The sequence below is a fragment of the Rhinolophus sinicus genome, linkage group LG01 (genome assembly GCF_036562045.2).
Source record: "Rhinolophus sinicus isolate RSC01 linkage group LG01, ASM3656204v1, whole genome shotgun sequence".
NCBI lineage: Eukaryota > Metazoa > Chordata > Mammalia > Chiroptera > Rhinolophidae > Rhinolophus > Rhinolophus sinicus.
In genome coordinates, this window is record NC_133751.1 from 61,436,425 (window position 1) to 61,454,864 (window position 18,440).

Sequence of the window (18,440 nt, forward strand, 5' to 3'; positions counted from 1 at the left end):
CTTTACTGTTGCTTTACAGTTTCAAATGTGGCAGGGATAAATGCAGTACGTTCAATTTACCATGTTTCAAATAACTGAATGTTCTTTATGCCAACATTTTGAATGACTGATACATTGGATATTATGCAGATTCACTTCTGCATTGTATTTTGCAATTTAAAAAACATTTAAGTATCTATTTCTACGTATGTTTTACCTTGCCCTTTTAATTTAAAAATTAATGTTTTATAATACATAAAATATATGAGTATATGTATATAAGTTATAAATGAATAGACACGTGGAGTGGGCATGCTCAAAAGTGTTATATCAATGGGGGTGGTCAAACATTTTAGGGAAAATCAAGAAAAAGAGTCTGAATTTCATTTTGGATTAGTATAGTGTAGACAAGAGAAGAGTTAAAGGAGGTGAGATGTGAGTACTGATTTACATAAAAAGGGAAATAAAAATAGAAGAACTTAAACTGATTAAATTATAAATGTGCAATTTTGATAGTTCAGAGCTAAAAAGGGGATGACAATTGCCATTGACTAAGAATGATGTATCAGGTACACCCCACCTTTACATTGCTTTTCCCCCTACTAACGCTCCTTGAGTAATCGGCATTAGACAGGCAGAGAAACTGAGGCTCAGAGAGGTTAAGTGATTTGTCCAAGGCCACACAATGGTAAGTGGCATAGCTGGAATTCAAACCCAGGTCTTTCTGATTCCAGGGTCTGCATATTTTCTACAAATCTCTCTGTCTACTGAGGGCAACAGTAGCCATAATTTCCTTCCCAACATTAGTCATATTAAAAGTTACAATAAAGTATATTGCTTAAATAAAGTACCTGATTTCAGATTAAACATCCTTGTTGTTGAGTTTACAATAACATCTGTGCTTTCTTTGGTGATATCTCCAAGAGCAACCTGGAAAGTAATCGCACCAATTTGCATTTCATATGTCGTGCACTTAGGGTTAGTGACAGTTCTGAAGAGACCTGAAAAGAAAGAAGATGGATGAGAGAATAGCTGGCTCCTGCCCGAAGAACAAACATGATGGGGACCCGTTCTCTTCCCAGTTCTCTGCTTTCTTTCTCCTACGTAAACCCAACCATCACCATGTCTCCTAGCCTATTAAACTGCTGGGTGATCTTTTTTAAAGGATGTTAGAAAACAATGCTTTGTGGCCATAGAAGTATCTATATTTTCTCTGTTAAATAGGATGAGGCAGAAACATTTGATTGGCCCATCTGTTTCTCTATAAAAGTTGCTGTGTGAGAAAGAAGGGGATAAAGTGCACGCTCATTTCATGCTGACATCTCTGGGAGATTCTTTTTTTTCAGCTTTAATAAAGTACGATTGACAACTAAAAATGTTATATATTTAATGTGTAAAATGTCAGGTTTTTATACATGTATACATTGTGAAGCGATGGCCACAATCGAGCTAAGTAACACACCCGTCACCTCACACAGTTACCTTTTGTGTGCATGTGTGTGATGAGAACCCTTGAGATCTACTCTCTTAGCAAATTTCAAATATACAATATATGATTATTAACTATCGTCCCCATGCTATACATTAGGTCTCCAGAGCTTATACATTAGGTCTCCAGTGCTTATTCATCTTATAACTGAAAGTGTGTACTTCTGGGAGATCCTTTTATTACTGTTTTACAAAAAGGAAAATGGTCTCAGAGTGGCTAGGTCATTTGTCTAATGTTCAACAACAGCTCACTAACCAAACATGAGCTCTTCTTGCCACTTCATCCCCCTGGAACAGCACTATCAAGGCTGCTCTGAGGAAATTACCTTTAACATGTTGGCATATTATTGTCCACTCTATGTTCTGAGGCTTTACAACTTAGATATGCCATTTCTACATATCCCTTAAACTCTTTAGATCTCCCTTTCCACATTTGTACAATGGCAACAGAACCACCTGCCCGTGGGGCCATAGTTAGGTTTAAATAATATAATTGATATGAAAGCAATCAGTAAAGTTTAGTGTCATGCATAGTGATCTTTTATGATCATATCTTAGAAATTCTGGCCTCATTACCAATGTTTTGGTTCACAACAATATGATTTATTCTTTGCGTGTCCAGACAATGGAACATGCTCTAACACCTCCTCCATCACTGATTTGTTCTTCACAGGCAATTGTCTCTCTCTATTGGACTCCAACTAACTCCTGAAGAGTAACTAAGCAAAGGGAAATATTTCCTCAGTGGAACAACTTTACCAGACCTTGGAAATCTCTAGCCGTGAGAATCTTGTCTTCATTAGGATTTCCGTTTGACCAGCCAGTGAATTTATCTAAAAAGGCCTGGAAATGGAAAGAAACACAGTTACTGACCACAACAATGTTGTGAAATATCAATCCAATTCTTTGGAACAATGAACATCAGACATCAATTAGGAACAATAGTTCTCAATAGATTTCCTCTTACCTCAGAGACTTTTTAATTAAAGGGTTGTGATTCAACCTAGGAATTTTCTCAATAAATGCCAGTGCTGATTTACATTATTTTGTGGGAAGACCATACTTCCTTCCCAAATGCCTGAGAATAATTAAGAACTCAGAAAATTATATTTGATACATTTTTTTAAGTACTAATGTTAGGAAGTTGTAGCAATTGCCCTTAAAGTCAGGTAATAGTAACTACTTCTGCAACCAGTTTTGAGGTTTGCTATGTGCTAGCAATTTTAAATACATCCTCTTTTTTTTTTTTTTAACTTTTATTTATTTTAAGTGTGTTTTTCCAGGACTCATCAGCTCCAAGTCAAGCAGTTGTTTCAATCCAGTTGTAGAGGGGGCAGTTCACAGTGGCCCATGTGGGGATCGAACTGGCAACCTTGTTATTAAGAGCACCGCGCTGTAACCAACTGAGCTAACCAGCTACCCCCGAAATACATTCTCTCTTAATTCTCACATTCTGAGAGGTATTATTGCCATGCTCATTTTACACATAATACAACTGAGATTCAAAGAGGTTATTTCACTCAACCTTTAAATGTCAAAACCAAGAGATTCAAACCTAGCTGTACCTTTCTTCTCTATACTGTTTTCTTTCTTTTTAAAGATTTTTTTTTTTAATTATTGGGCAAGGGGAACAGTACTTTATTGGGGAACAGTGTGTATTTCCAGGCCTTTTTTTCCAAGTCAAGTTGTTGTCCTTTCAGTTTTAGTTGTGGAGGGCGCAGCTCAGCTCCAGGTCCAGTTGCCGTTTTTCTAGTTTCAGGGGGCACAGCCCACCGTCCCTTACGGGAGTTGAACCAGCAACCTTGTGGTTGAGAGGACGCATTCCAACCAACTGAGCCATCCAGGAGCTCAGCGGCAGCTCAGCTCAAGGTGCCTCAGCTCAAGGTGCCCTGTTCAATCTTAGTTGCAGGGGGCGGAGCCCACCATCCCTTGCCGGACTCGAGGAATTGAACTGGCAACCTTGTGGTTGAGAGCCCACTGGCCCATGTGGGAATCGAACCAGCAGCCTTCGGCGTTAGGAGCACGGAGCTCTAACCGCCTGAGCCACCGGGCCACCTGTACTCTTTTCTATTGTTTGCATTTTTGTTATGAGTATGCACAATTTATATAAAATCAATAGAACTTTTTCAAGGGTGAAAGTAGAGTTTGGTGAGCCAGTCAGCTAAGGAGCACTTCTCAAGGAATGGCACCTCACAAGGGCAGTGCTAGTGCTAAGTACTTGGTAAGTGTGCTTTGACTGCTTCTCCACGACTAAGTATGGTACTGGTATTTCTAGCTTTAGACCATCATAGACTTTTACAGACTGGCTAGATTCTATCCAAATAAGTAAACTCATGTGGTTTCTCTTATCTGCCATTTTCCCTATAGATAAAGCTTTAATTTAGTCATTGTTACAGTGTCTCGGCCACTTTTACGCCAATAACTTTCAACTTTCTAAGAATTTATTTATTATAGATTATATTGTCTTTTGATAAACTGTGTAACAAGGATTGTATATGTTATCAGTGTTACCTCATAGTTAAGCCACATGACAACCCCCATCAGCAACCAACACTTATGGGCAAGGAAGTGGAAAATGCTGATATTTATAAATCTACAAAGACATCTGATTGCACTTAGGTTAACTTGCCAGAATGACTAAAAGAAATATTCATATTTAACCATACCTGACGGCTTTCATCATCATCTAAATGTACCAGGAAGTGAACTTTTTGTAAGGTTTTCAGCCACACACTGCTACTATATTTGAACACTTCTGAGAGCATTAGGTCAGCAAAAACAGCTTTGGGAAACCCCAAATTTCCTGTTCCAATCATGGGAAATGTGATTGATGAGAAAGATTGCTGTTCTACGGTTGTCAAACATTTCTTGATTATGTTTGCCATGATCTGAAATGTACAAAATACATTTAGGTAAGTTAGGGCTCAAGCTGGTGGGAAACAGAAAGAACTGTGGCTCCATCAACTCTGACTAGGCCCTCTCTGTTACTGTTGGCTTTGTCAGTGCCTGGGGAGTCAGAAAGGGAAACCGAGAAGAGGGGAGAGGACTTTCCAGAGAGATTCAAATTCGTGCAGAAGGGCATGGTCCAGTAGCATGAGAATGGTTACATAAATAATAGAATCCCATTGCAATTGAAAGTCATGTTTATGAAGAGTTTTAAACAACATGGGGAAATGTTTACATTAAATTTTAAAAAGCAGGATTAAAAAGTGTTTGGAAGGGAAATCTCAACTAAGAAATAAATATGCACAAAATTGATTTGAAGGAAATACAGTAAAATGCTAACCAATGTTATCTCTAGGATTATGATTTTTATTTTCTGCGATATAAATATATTACTTTTATATTCTAAAAAAAATAAAGTTTGGGGTTAAACTAGACGTAGAGGTGAGAATTAAGTCATCAAAAAAAGGGCACTGACCCTTCTTCATTCTTCACTACAGTTCTGGCCACATCTCTTAGTTATACTGAGGGATTACTAGACTAATCTTCAGACACTATTCCTGGAGAACCCCAATGATTATTACTACTTTTAAGGATCAAGCACTCCAAAATAACTAGTGGTTGGGATGGACTCTTCATGGAACGTAATAAAGATTTCAATAAATGGACAGAATTCAATCAGTGCTAAGGTTTCTCAATGTGGGCCAGATAATTCTTTATTGTGGGGACTGGTATATGCCTCGCGGGATATTCAGCAGCACCCCTGGCCTCTACTCCCTAGCTATCAGCAGCAATTGTAATAAGCCAAATGTTCCCTGTGGGATAAACTCCCTTTGGTTGAGAACCACAGATCTATACCATGCCAGAAGAAGATTACCATAGCTATCAAATGAAGTGGAGAACTAAGGACTTTTTCTACCTGCGAAGAAGACCCAGCTCCATTATCCCAGCTTGGAGCCACCACATGGAGGACAGCTTTGCAGTCCAGATTGCAGCCACTTGTCATGAATATGCTACCCACTTTCTCCTCTGTTTCCTGTCTGGTGGCATTTAACTCTTTCTGGAGCATTGGACCAGCTTTCTGCAAAAGAGCCTGAGACAGTGATCCTCGTCCGAGCTGAAGATCCGTAGGAACAGTGTTGACAATGACATCGGCCTTAAAGAAAACAGCGACGATACGTTAGAGGTCGAATCGATAAATAGTTATTCAGCATCTATGACTCGCTAAATATTCTGGAGTAATGCACGAGAAGTGTTTTGCCTCTCCTACTAACCTGTCAGCCCTACCCTCAAAGAACTTACAATCTGTTGTTAGTACTTAAACACTATAATGCGGTGAGCCCCAAAACTTAGAAATTAAGGAAATATATTACCCACTACTGTCAAGCAACATGTTATGAGTCAGAGTAGAGCTATAAAAATGAGTGAAACACAGACCAGAGAAAAAGACTTAAAAAAAGGAAAGTGAGAGTGACAGGCAGAGGCAGAAAGAGATCGAGAGAGACTGAGGAAGAGAGAGAGAATTGCTTTTAGGCAGTAAGGAAATGAGGATGATGGTTTTGACATTATTAAGATATATATATAAAAGAATGGGTCCTGAAGAGGGGGTCTGGCCAGCCCTAAAGGCCTAGACAAAGGACGGTCACTGGAGTGAAGGGACACAGTGTCCATTCAGGCATATCCAGGGGCATTGAGCTCTCCAATGTCTGTTCAGAGACTATGTCTTTGATGAGATGGGGTCATTGCCTGATGCCAATAGATATTAGATATTCAATTCATCAAATTTCATTATATTGTGTTCACATTTGGAGGGGAGAATGCTCTGATCAGGTACATTTTGAGTATTCTGGTTCCTTGGGGAGCTCTTCCTCATCATAAGGGTATTATGCTAAGTGAAATAAGTCAGACTGAGAAAGACAAATACCACACGATCTCACGTATATGTGGACTCCAAAGAACAAAATAAATGAACAAACAAAAGAGGAACAGACTAATAGATACAGAGAACAAACTGATGGTTGCCAGAGTTGAGGAGAGACGGGGAGCTGGGTGAAAAAGGTGAAGGGATGAAGAAATACAAATAAGTGTTACAAAATAGTCACAGGGATGGAAAGTACAGCATAGAGAATATAGTCAATAATGTTGCAATAACTATGCATAGTGCCAGGTGGGAACTAGACTAATCGGGGGGATCACTGCATAAATTATGTACATGTTTAATCACTATATTGTACACCAGAAACTAATATTGAATGGCATTTATATATATATATATATATATATATATATATATATATATATATTTTAAAGTGTAATGTGGCTATGTCTCTTGGCTACATAACAGTTCTATTTCTCACTCTAAGTTAATAATCGGCATACATGGATCCACTTCAATCTTACATGAAGTTAGTTAACATAAATTAATCTCCAGACCTGAGAAGCTCCCTGCAGGGACAACAGTGAGTGAGCCCTCTGAAAAAACTGGAGCCAGCCCACTTTCACCTCACTCCCACTTGCGGCCTCCCTCTCTACTTACTGATTCCTGCACAGTTTGGGGAAGCAATACATCAACATGTGAAAAAGTTAAATAGTCTTAGTGTTTAAATCAGTTCAAGATAATCGAAAGAAACAGTGTTAAATACATAATTATTAATTACTATCAAATTTCAAAAATGGTAGGAATCATTTAGACTGCACTGGTTAGTGTAAGACAAAGAGGATAAGGGATATAACTGGGACAGGTAGAAACAAGGCGGTAAGGCATTCCAAGTGGCTGAACATCTAAGAAAACACATAGAATTGAGAAAGGTCAGAGAATCATCCAATTTAGCTAAAGGAGCGTTTCAATGATGAGAGACAGGGCTGGAAAGGGATCTGGGGCCAGATGATGGAGGACTCTGAAAACCCGCACTCTTGGGGGCTTTGTCCTATAGGCTTTATCCTTTATCCTATAGGGAGCACCTGATACGTTTTCGAAATGTGCAGCAAACAGCAATGTAGAGGACAGATTGGAGGGTGAGAGACTAAAGGCAAGAAGGTGAGGCCAGTACTAAGGGGAGACTGGGGGATGCTGAAACAACAGTGGACTATGGGAATGAGAAGGAAAGGGCATGTACAGAAGACACTGTGGAAAGAGGCTTGGAAACTCACTGGATAGGGAAAGGAATTCAGAGACGAAAGTTTAAGAGGATTCCAAAGTTTATACAGCATCATCCAATGGTGAGAAAAGGTATCCTGGTATGAGTTGATGAGAGTTTAACAATCAACTTAACAGACTATGTAGTGGAAAGACCCTGGTTTCCTTCTCTATAAGATGAGGGTAGTTAATATGTATCTCAGTTAGATTATAGTACTAACTGGGTGAGGTAAAATTTAAAGTGGTCCATCGTAAGTAGATAATGATAATAGCTATCATTTTCTGAGTCTTTACTATGTGCCAGGAAGGTGCTAAGTGTTTTACATATGAATTATTTTATTTAAACCTCACAACAACCCTAATATTGTCATCATATTTATAGATAAGGACATTGAGGCAAAAGTGGGATGTTGATCAAGTTCAATGGCTGGTCAGTGGTGGTAGCGTGATAGTTGAGCCCTTCCACAACTGGCTTTAGAACTTGGTCTGTGTAACCACTACACTATGCCTACTCCTAGAGTGCAAAAGAAACTTACTGTACTTTTTATGTCATCCAGTTCTTTTCTAGTCTGATTCTATTCACCAAGTAATCTCATAACAGTCAGCTACATAGCTCATTATTACCGGAAGCCATGGCAATCATCTTTCCTGTTGCAAGTTAAATAATTATAATTCCAGTTTTACAAATGCATCGCTTGAATTTGATTAGTGTCAGATCAAGTCTCGGTAAAATGATATGATTCAACTTCTCGACCTGCAGATCTGAGGACAAGGTACTGAACCCATGTGACAAAGGAGTCTAAGGCCTCTATTGAAAATTCTAGAGAACACAAAGAAGCTGTCTGGCTGCCTCCCCTCTGACATCCCATTAGCTGCAGCAAAAGCAAAGAATGTTTCCAGTGGCTCATAATCCACAAGAGTCTCCAAATTTCTCAGAAGTATTATGTTTCCATTAGTCTTGAATGTGTGCCAACTGAAGGTAAATAGCAAGTGTCAAAATGGGGGCTATAGAATTCTGAAGAAGACTCCAAATCAGTAATTCTCAGCCTTAGCTGCATGTCAGAACCACCTGGAATGCTTTCAAAAACTAATGCTAGCTAGACAACATACCTGACCAGTTAAAATCAGGATCTCTAGGGGAGGGGCCTGGGCATCAGAATTTTTAAAAGTTTCCCAAGTGATTCTGATGTATAGCCAGGAATGAGTTTCATGGATGTCAACTATAGATGGAATAAAGGGCCTACATCTCCTGCTAATTGATGATGCCAAGGAAAAGGAAGCATCGGAGGAGAGGGGCAGGCAAGAGCCAAGCTGAGCATTTTGCACCTGTACTGGTAAACTTTCTCCCTTCTCATTCTGCCTTTGTCTCAGAAAGTGCTCAGGCGGGAGCAACAGGGTGTGTTTGTGAAAGGTGGTATTATAAATGTGATGTATATATGTCTTTCCCATTAATGCTGGTGGAACAGGAGAGGAAAACAGAACTGGGCTAAGAGTAGGTCAAGATAAGTTGTAGCAAAATAAAAGAGGTGGATTTCACAACCGGGTTTGTGGTTACACTTGGATATCTCCATTCGACGACACGTAGAAGACTATTAGAGATGGTAAGTACGGCCCTGCACGAACTTCAGGTGAGTTTAACTTCTCAAATTTCTATGATCTTAATTGTTGACATCAAATCACAGAACCATTTAATTAGACCTCATTGCTCCTTTGTGGATTTACTAAATAGCACCACTTACACAGAAATATGAAACATCTCCACTTATCAACATGAGGTTCAGGCCTTCTTTGGTTTGGGTTGAGGCTAGAACATTTCCGGTTAAAAGACAACCATTCCAGCTTACTTGGTGTGTCTCCTAGGAGGAAAACAGTAAAAAGAACAATCAGGCAATGTTGCCTGAAGACTTTCCTCATAGGTGCCCGAACAGAAAATAGTTATATTTCACAGACCTCTCTAACTGAACACATAACCAACTCTAAGATTCAAAAGCTAATAATTTATTATCACAATGTTTGAGTATCGATTGTATTTAATACCCCAATTGCCAATGAGCTCTTTTACTTATTCCCCTAAGAATCCCAGCCTAGCAAACCCTGTGCATATCCCGTGGCTCTTACAATTTAAAGGCACCCTGGTCATATTTCCAACTGCATTTCTTGCGTGAGAACTTTCTATATATAGTCCCAAAGTCTGCTTTGCTTGCCAGTGTAGCACAGAGAACGTGCAGGTAAATTAAGGCACCCTCCCCAGCAACCCAAGCCCTCTCATCCAGTGATTGACAGGAGCTGGTGTAAAACTCCCCCAGCAGCCTAGCCTCCCAGATTCACTCTGGGTTTCTCCAGTGGGATTAAGTGGTAACTGATTTGATAATGCAGCCTATCAGTGTCTTTTACTTCCCTATTTAAATCATTTGCCCTTGAATCTGTCTCAGTTCCTTTTCTGAGGGAACCCATACTAAGACATACCCATTAGTTCCCTAAAATAATACATTTGTAGTTTGACTATTAGCCATTCATAGAATTTTAGAATTTAAAGAAGCATCGCAGATCATCTATTACAGAAACTTCATTCTCCTGAAAAGGAAACCAGTATGCAAAGAGGTGAAGCCTCTTGTTCAAAGTCAAACTAGTAGCTACCGAAGGACACAATACTGAAATCCGTTTTTCACAGAAGAGGAGACAATCTACCTGATGGTATTTTCACACTTATGAATAGTAAAAATATGGCGCATGTCACGCCCCATACACCCCACACCCCACACCTGTGACAGACATTATCCATTGGTGTCAGCACGCTTTTTCAATCAACCCAAAGTCTGAGAATCTTTCTCAACACAGAGCTTAAGGCAACAAGTACCATTCGGTCAGCGGTAACCTATGAAATGAAATATATTTTCCATGCCTGATCTAAGTCAAAAAGGATATGAATTTTCTTTGCTTAAAAGAGTCTTCGAGTATTTTTCATACTGTACTTTCTGAAACAAACAGAAAACTCCAGAAGTGCTGGTGATGGGCTTCTTGAGCAATCTTTTTCACTTGCTCAGGAATTTCATTCTTTCTTTACTTTGTACTCTTCTGCATGCAGTCTGGTGTCAATGACCTCTCACCCTGAAAATCTCTTGGGTATAGACTCTTTCAAAGCACTGATGTGAGGACAAGAAAACTTCCCAAAAGAACCAGTCACATTCTCTGTCAAATTTTGTTTTTCCTTTTTGATATTTCGGTTGGTGTCTTTAACTGTGTTACAATTCTTTTTACATCCTCCGAACAACCTATTATTATGACTATCTCCTTGAACATATCAGACTCAATCAAAATCCTATCATCGTCCATGCAGTTTTTTATGTCCTTCCATACTGCTGGCTTCACATTCAATTTGGTGACTTGATATTTAGACATAATATGAGAGAATTTTTTAGGAACATCTTCCTTCCAGATCTTGATGACACTGACCTTTGTTTTTCCTTGAGTGAATTTGGTGGCCACAGAGCTGAGTGTTACCTTCCAGCCCCTCACAGCTGACTTGGGGCCATGTTACCTCACAGTGACCCCTCCCCCTTTGGTAATTTGGCATTCCAACCAGGCAATGCTTTCTCTGCAAGATTCTTCCGTATGAGATGATTCAGGGCCACCAGAAGTGGTGCCGGTAACATTCTCAGGGGCTTCTTCCTTCTGTACAAGTCTGTGTCCAAAGATACGTGATAGGGAAACACAGAGAGGCCTTTCATTGAAGACAAGCTTTTTGGTCAAGTAGGTGACCACCACTAAAAATCAAAAAGAAAAAAAAGGTAGATATTATTCAGACAAAATCTTTGGCCTAAAAAGAAATCCTCATACTAGTGAGATTCTGAAATACAATGTGTCTACCTAAAATGGTACCACTGTCAAGTAGCTGAACAAAAGATGGAATAGATCTATTTTATTCATGTTTGCTTTGCAGTGAAGTTTTGTAAAATTAATCTGATTTTCCGATTGACATTCATTAAAATATTGGAGAAGTGATTTTTTTTTTTCTGGGAAAAAAACAATCTGGTCCTTAGAGATTAAATAAGTACAAACAATCACGTGTGAGCAATTCAAAATAACCTATTAGAAGTAGTCAATACCATTTTTAAAGGAATAGTTATAATAGTCAAAATATTAGAAACAATTGTGTGCTGTAATCAAAAGAAGTAATAAAATTAGGTCAAATTCTCTAGAAGCATAGCCTGCAATGGGGATTCATGCAAGTGATTTATTAAAGTTGTGACCTCAGGAGAAACCTGAGGAAGTGAGAGATGAAGATAGAGAATGTGGTTTAGGTTAAGCCTGGCTTCTGTCTGATCCTGCAAGGAGCTCTGGAGTACATAGATTGCATCGCAGTGTTGTCCGAACTTTGAGACAAGGGAACTGGGTTCTTGTACCTCCATGCCAGTTAGTCATTGTCTATGGGCCACCCTGGTAGCAAGAAAAATGTAAATTCCCAGGCACCTCCAGTCTCCTGAACTTCAGTTTCCCCAAAGAGAATCCTCTAGGGAAGGTTTTAAGTGTGAGTCCAAAGAGACCCTAGTGTATCTGGGAGAGGCACCAAAGGAAAGGAAGAGCACTTAGAGAAGTCTTAAAAAACAACTGCACAAGTTTGGGAGAAAGCAAAAAATGATGCTATAGGGAAATTGGGGTCAAGGGAAGGTTTAGGGGAGGTTTGTGGTTACTGTTTTGTTACTGCATGAAAAACAATTCTAATTGGCTAGATCTCACAAGAGGCCTGTTGAGTTAATTCCATATTCCAGTAGGAATGTGGTGGCTTTGATGGATTTCCTAATTACCTATGTGTCCCCTAATCTGACTTCATTTGTGCATGAAATGGTTAATAACAACTGTAAATATGAAGAAAGAAGAGAAATCCATTATCTTTGTAGTTAGAAAACTCAACCAGGGCTGAACTCTCATCTGGGAAATACTGGATATTGGTTACTCCTTCTCCATTTTGGGGGTTTTCAAAGAAAATTGTTATGTAATTACTATCAACATGAGGTGGCAGGTTTTCAACCCTAATGGTTCTTGTGGGTTTCAGAAGTCTTGGGAAAATCTAAAGTTGCTGAGCTCTATGGTGCCCATCACAGACATTAACAAATATCCTGACATCTACAAATAAAAATCAGTTTATTGGTACTGCAACTTCATTTCATATTAAGAAAACAGATTATAAAAATTAATTTGATTTAGAGGCTACAACTAAATTTCTATGTAAAGTTAAATTTCAGTGTCAATTTCCACCTGTCCCACATTGCCTACCCTGAATGCACAGCTATCATTAACAGTGACTTTGACCTCCATTTGAGATTATTTTGGAAATATGGATCAAAGTTACCTCTCCAACTGAAATCGAGTATCTGCAGCCATATTGTAACCTGATAATAGTAATAATGATTGTAATACAATATGGTTTCCTAAATCTAATTTCTTTCCATCCCCCCTAATAACTTCACCATGTCTTGGTCTCCATTTGCACATGTAATTATCATAAAAATAAAGTCCTATAGATATTAAATTCACTGGAAATTTGACGGTACATATACAGTGCTTAAGAAAATATACTCAGAAATACACTCAGAATGTCTAATTTGGAATTCTGACTCAAATACTCACTAGCTGTGTGACTGTGAGCAAGTCATTTAATCCTCTCTAAGACCAGATTTCTTCATCTTTAAAATGAGGACAATAAAGTACCTATCTCACAGAGCAAGCACTGGATAAGTCTTAGCTATTAGTAGCATCACAAGTAATAATACATACTCCCTTGCAATTCTTTTACCGGGAGTTAGAAAGAGCACAACTCTTAGAGAAGACCCACTGTAAGAGGCCTGGAATCTCAGAGTAGGATACAACCATAATTTGCAGATGAAAGGTTAAAAGCTATTGTTTGTCTTACCAATATTTTTGAGAAAAGTGATGACAGCAACTTTAGAACTGGGTATTCCACTCTGAAGTCACCATTGGCTTCTAACAGGCCACTAATCAACTCCGAAAGCAAGTACAGCCCATTCTCAGTCATGGTGTCTTGGATATTATAAAATGCAACCAACAGGGAGGCTTGGGAAGAGTTTTTTGAAAATTCACCTATTTCATCCACTTCCATTTCATCCATTTTATCCACTCTTCTGAAAAATATCACTTTTGTACTTCAGTCTTCCAACTTAGCAATTTTTAGGGAGACAAACACGTAAGATGTTACTTTTTATGTCTGCTTTGAGATTTGAAAGGCTCTGGTCTTTATATTCCTTTCTGAAGTTTTAAATATTTTTAAAGAAAATGGATTCCACTCATTGCCTTAATTTTAAAAATAGTAACTCTTTGGCTAAATGATTATATGAAGTTAAACAGTATACTTTGTAAAGTCAGATTTACTCACCAAATCACAGGAAAACAAAAATAACAAACATGATAGTAAATGATGGTTCTTATCCACTGGCATAAATTAACAGAGCTACAACTTCTTACTGAAAACAAAGAAGTTTCTGTTACTGCATAATGAAAGGGCAATCTTCAGAGATAACCAAAATACAAAAATGCTGCATATTCACCAAGAAGATTCGCGATGCATAGACATTGATAGACATTATGGGGAGAATAGAGACTTACTTCCATTTTTCATTATTTTTAACCCTTGAAAGAGGGCCGATTTTGCTGTGAATTTAAAACTGCTCTAAAAAATCATCTTTTTAAAAACTGCAACTTTAAGTAATAATTATAAAACTAAATAATTCTAAATTAAGAATAGATAATATCACAAGAAGTACAAGAGAAATTCCAGAAATAAGTTTTAATCTACCAAAAAGTTTAACATATGAAGTATTAAGAGGAATAAGTGGAGACATGAATCATAATTTAATAAATATTGTCGGGAACGTTGGTTTTCATTGTGAAGAAAAATAGGTATCAATTCATACTTCATAGTGAACAGCTAAACACAATAATATTAATCCCTGATAGGTTAAAAATGTTAACTTTAAGCACTCCAAAAGCAGTAGAATAAAAGTTCTACATTTATTTAACGGATTGTACTAAGGTGAAAAATTTTCAACTAATGAAACAAAATAGAAGATAGCAATTTAAATAGAGTCACATAAAATACTAAAACACTAATAAGAAGCTATCTACAACGTAACAGATACTCAAGAAAGGCAGGTTGATAAATTAATACACGGAACATGGGACCCTCTCCTCAGCCAGAGCAGTAAAGTTCTAAATTTCCAAAAATGGAATGAGTAGACTTGAACAAATGAAATGGCCACCTTTGTTCTTGGTTAGAACATCTCAACACCACCTCAGGAAGTCAGATGTCAGTAATTTAATTTATAAGTTTAATGCAAACCCAATAAAAATTCCAATAATTTTTTTTTGTGTTTTGTTTTGTTTTGTTTTGTTTTGACACTGATCAGAAATCAGGAGTCAATTCTGAAGTTCACGAGAAAAGATAAGCACGCAAGAATAGCTCGGAAAACACTGGGAAGCACAGCTCTACAGGGGGACTAGTACTGACATTAAAATATATAACAAAGTCTCTTTGTAACAGAGAAATAAACAGGTCAATGGAATAGAATAGAAGTTCCAGATATAGCCAAACTACATAGAAAAATGTGGTATATGATAAAGGTGGCATACTGAGGCCGTGGTAATCTTTTTAATAAGTTCAACTAATGAAACAAAATGGAAGATCTACAGATAGCAATTTAAATGGATTCACATAATTGGGTGTTGGGACAACTGGATACCCTTTTGAGAAAAAGATAAAATTAGATCCATTCCTCAGACCACACACAAGAATAAACTCCAAATGTATCAGAGATCTATATATGTAAAACATTACAAATAGAAAAAAAAATCATGGGTGTCGATAACCTGGGTATGGGGAAAGCTTTTAAAATATGACTAAAGTCTAGATGCAATAACACAGAAGATTGGTAAATTTTACTACATAAAAGTGAAAGAACATTTGTGTGTGTTGGGGGGGGGGGGAAGGCCAGCGTAAGCAAACTCAAAAGACAAGTGACAAACTGAAAGGATATAGTCACAACATATATCTCAAAGGACCAATATTCCTAATTTATAAGGAATTTAAACTTTGAGGGGGAAATTCTTAAATATTCTATAGAAAAAGATGCCCGCACTCTACTCTCTTCCCGGACAAGTCGGTAGTAAGCGCCTCGCTACCGGAGAGGGTTCTGAAGGATGTGGGTCTCTGCGCAGCCAATTGCTGCAGTGTCCCGCGAGTGCCTGGCGCCTGGCGGGTGAGCCCTGTCGCCCCTTCCGTCCCCTCCACCCACCCGCCCCCGGCGCCCCTCACCATCCTCCCGGCGTACGAGCGCCAAGAAGCGGGGCGCGATGCCTGGCTCCTGGCCGACCTCGCATTCGCAGCCTCCGGATCTCTTCCGGCTCTGGAAATAATCCTGCAACTTGGTGTTCAAGTTCTTCGGGTGGGGGGTCGAGGCCCCAAAGCGCCAGGCCTCTCAGACCAGCAGCGAGAGCCCTCGGCTCTGTCTGCCCCGACTGCCCGGCCCGCCCCGCCCCACCCAACAGGCTGGTGCCTAGATCTTTCATTTTCATTTCTATGAAAACAACTTCCTCTGCTTAGCTTGAGGTAGCAAACAACAGCTGCCATTGGACTTAATGTCATCCTTTTAGGACTGACGTTGATGTCTGACAAAGTCCTGGGCTCTGGAGTTCATGAGTTGAATAACCTCAGTCAGTGGCATCTGTACAATGGGCGTAGCCGTAACTACTTCATGATATTATCATGAGGATTAAATGAGATAAAGTCTGCAGAGAGCCTGGCATATTTTTTTAAAAATCAGTATTAGTTTCCCTTTCTCCTGAGCATCCCATTTCTACCCCACCCCCGCTTTCCCTACACACTCATCTTCAGAAAAATACACTGGGTCCTTTTCATGCACTCTGAGACAGGGCAACCCCGACAAGACATTATTTACTTTAATTCAACCAACATGTATTGAAGGCCCTTGATATGCTTGGCATTGTGTTAAGATTACAAAGATGAATTGGACACAAGGTGAGGGTGGAAGTAAGGGGAAGGAAGTAAAAACCACACTAATACACATTTACCTGGTGTATCATGAAAGGTCCTGGCAGCATATAGGTGGTACACTCAAAATGGGTCATTGAAGAGAGTTTACTAAAGGAATTACTTGGATAGGTGTGGACTAAGGGTAAAGAGAAATCATAGAGAAATGGTGAGGCAGCCCCACCATCCCCTTGCCATCTAGGCTGAAGGGGCAAGGGAGGGGGCATGTACTGAGCCTGGTAAGAGCCATACCCATAGGAGAGAGCCAGTCCACAGGAACCATGGCTGATTTGAGGAGACAGCAAGGGGACCATCCCTCCCCTGACCCTCTCATCTCTTGCTGATGATACCTTCCCTTCCCTTCCCAGCCAGTAACCAGAGGGTTGCTGCAGTCCTTAGCGGTCAGTGTCCAGCACCACCCCAAGGCAGGAAGCGGGGTAAGTGGGTTTTGGTACCACATTCGCATTATGTAGAGTTGTGTATAAATTATTAGGAACACAGAAATTCATAATCAGGAAACAATATTGGAGGAAAATTCCTCCAGTAGTGGCATTTGAGAACTTGAATGATGAGTAAGAGATTTCTAAGAGAAGAATAAGGTGGAAAGGCATTCCAGAAAGAACACATAGAGCACAGGCCAGAAGAATAAAAGTATGGACTATAGTTTGAAAATGCTGGTATAATCTGGTGGGACTAGATTACAGGGGCTTGGTGGGGAGGGAGGGACATGGGTAAGCAAAGTAGAATGAGAAACCCTTGCTGCCATGCTGTGGAGTTGGAACTTTATTCTCTAGACCAGTGGTCCTCAAACTGTGGTCTGCAGACCAGCAGCAGCAGCAGCACGTGGGGACTTAGAAATGCAAATTCTTGGGCCCAACCTCACACCTACTGGGTCTGAAACTCGAAACTCACGGGTGAGTCTTAGCAGTATGCGTTTATTGAGCCCTCCAATGATCCCGACACAAGATCAAGTTAGAGCATCACTACTGTGGGAGTCACCGGAAGTATATCACAGAGGAATGATGAGATCAGAGCTGTTTTTTTCAAAAGGTAATTGGCGGTGGGAAGAGGAAGGGGGATGGGGAGAGAGTTTTAGTGGGTATTTTAATCATTCTGGTGAGAGAGCTATGAAGATTCCGACTGGGCAGTGAGGTTGGAAGTGAAGAAGGCAGGACCGGGGACAATGGACATGGAGGACCAGAGGTGCCGCTGTTTTAATGTGCTATAACTGGAATCTGTTTTACGTTGTCCATTGTTTCCCCAGGAAAGAAAAGTAAGTTTCCTCCTCTCTAAACTAAGGCATTTAAACAAGATAATTTCTGCAGTTCGTTTTCAACTCCTATGCAAAGCAAATAAAGCTGCTGGGTGACCTGCTGTGTCTTTTCAAGGGTCTTTATGAAGCAGTGGCGGAGGGGTGAGAGCCCACGGCATTGCACTGCATGGCATCTTAGTTTGCTTCGCTTCCCTTTTTGTTTGTCCTTACCCTCACAGACCTGGCTTGCACCTCCCAAACAAGTTGTTAACATTTTGATCTTTGTCTAAGGCTCTGTGTTTTAGAGAACTCAGAACCCAATCAATAGAAAAGGAAATAGTACCCAAGTCCCATGCGGAGATCAAAGCAAAAACAATACTAAACTGGAAGATAAATACACAGAAGTCCCACAAAGGTTTGATTTTGTTTTCCTAATGACTGCTTTCCTTAGGAAAATGACAACTGTGATGTGATTTATAATCAGAAATGTGTATTTGGTCTGTGTCCCTGTTTCTGGCACAGAGCTCGTAAAACCCTACGAGTTTCCTAAAAGCTGAGATCCATAAAGATGTCTTTTGTTA

The 18,440-nt window shown here is 39.4% G+C and overlaps 2 protein-coding genes across 9 annotated transcripts in view; both read right to left on the bottom strand.

Moving 5' to 3' along the window:
* Window positions 1–16,109, bottom strand: part of LOC109435887 (protein mono-ADP-ribosyltransferase PARP15) — a 31,826-nt gene extending 15,717 nt beyond the window's left edge. Inside the window, exons 1-8 of one of the 8 annotated variants that reach the window (XM_074330958.1) lie at window positions 15,873–16,109; window positions 13,458–13,686; window positions 10,404–11,310; window positions 9,286–9,402; window positions 5,330–5,566; window positions 4,134–4,355; window positions 2,232–2,310; window positions 831–980 (exon numbers count right to left, since the gene is read on the bottom strand). In XM_074330958.1, coding sequence (XP_074187059.1) covers window positions 831–980; window positions 2,232–2,310; window positions 4,134–4,355; window positions 5,330–5,566; window positions 9,286–9,402; window positions 10,404–10,406 — 808 coding nt within the window. In that variant the 5' untranslated portion in view covers window positions 10,407–11,310; window positions 13,458–13,686; window positions 15,873–16,109. Of the gene's footprint in view, window positions 1–830; window positions 981–2,231; window positions 2,311–4,133; window positions 4,356–5,329; window positions 5,567–9,285; window positions 9,403–10,308; window positions 11,311–13,457; window positions 13,722–15,872 lie in introns of all 8 variants that reach the window. The other 7 variants (XM_074330954.1, XM_074330980.1, XM_074330974.1 and 4 more) reach the window with 7 other exon arrangements.
* Window positions 1–18,440, bottom strand: part of FAM162A (family with sequence similarity 162 member A) — a 159,380-nt gene that overhangs the window by 2,174 nt on the left and 138,766 nt on the right. The window lies entirely within an intron of this gene.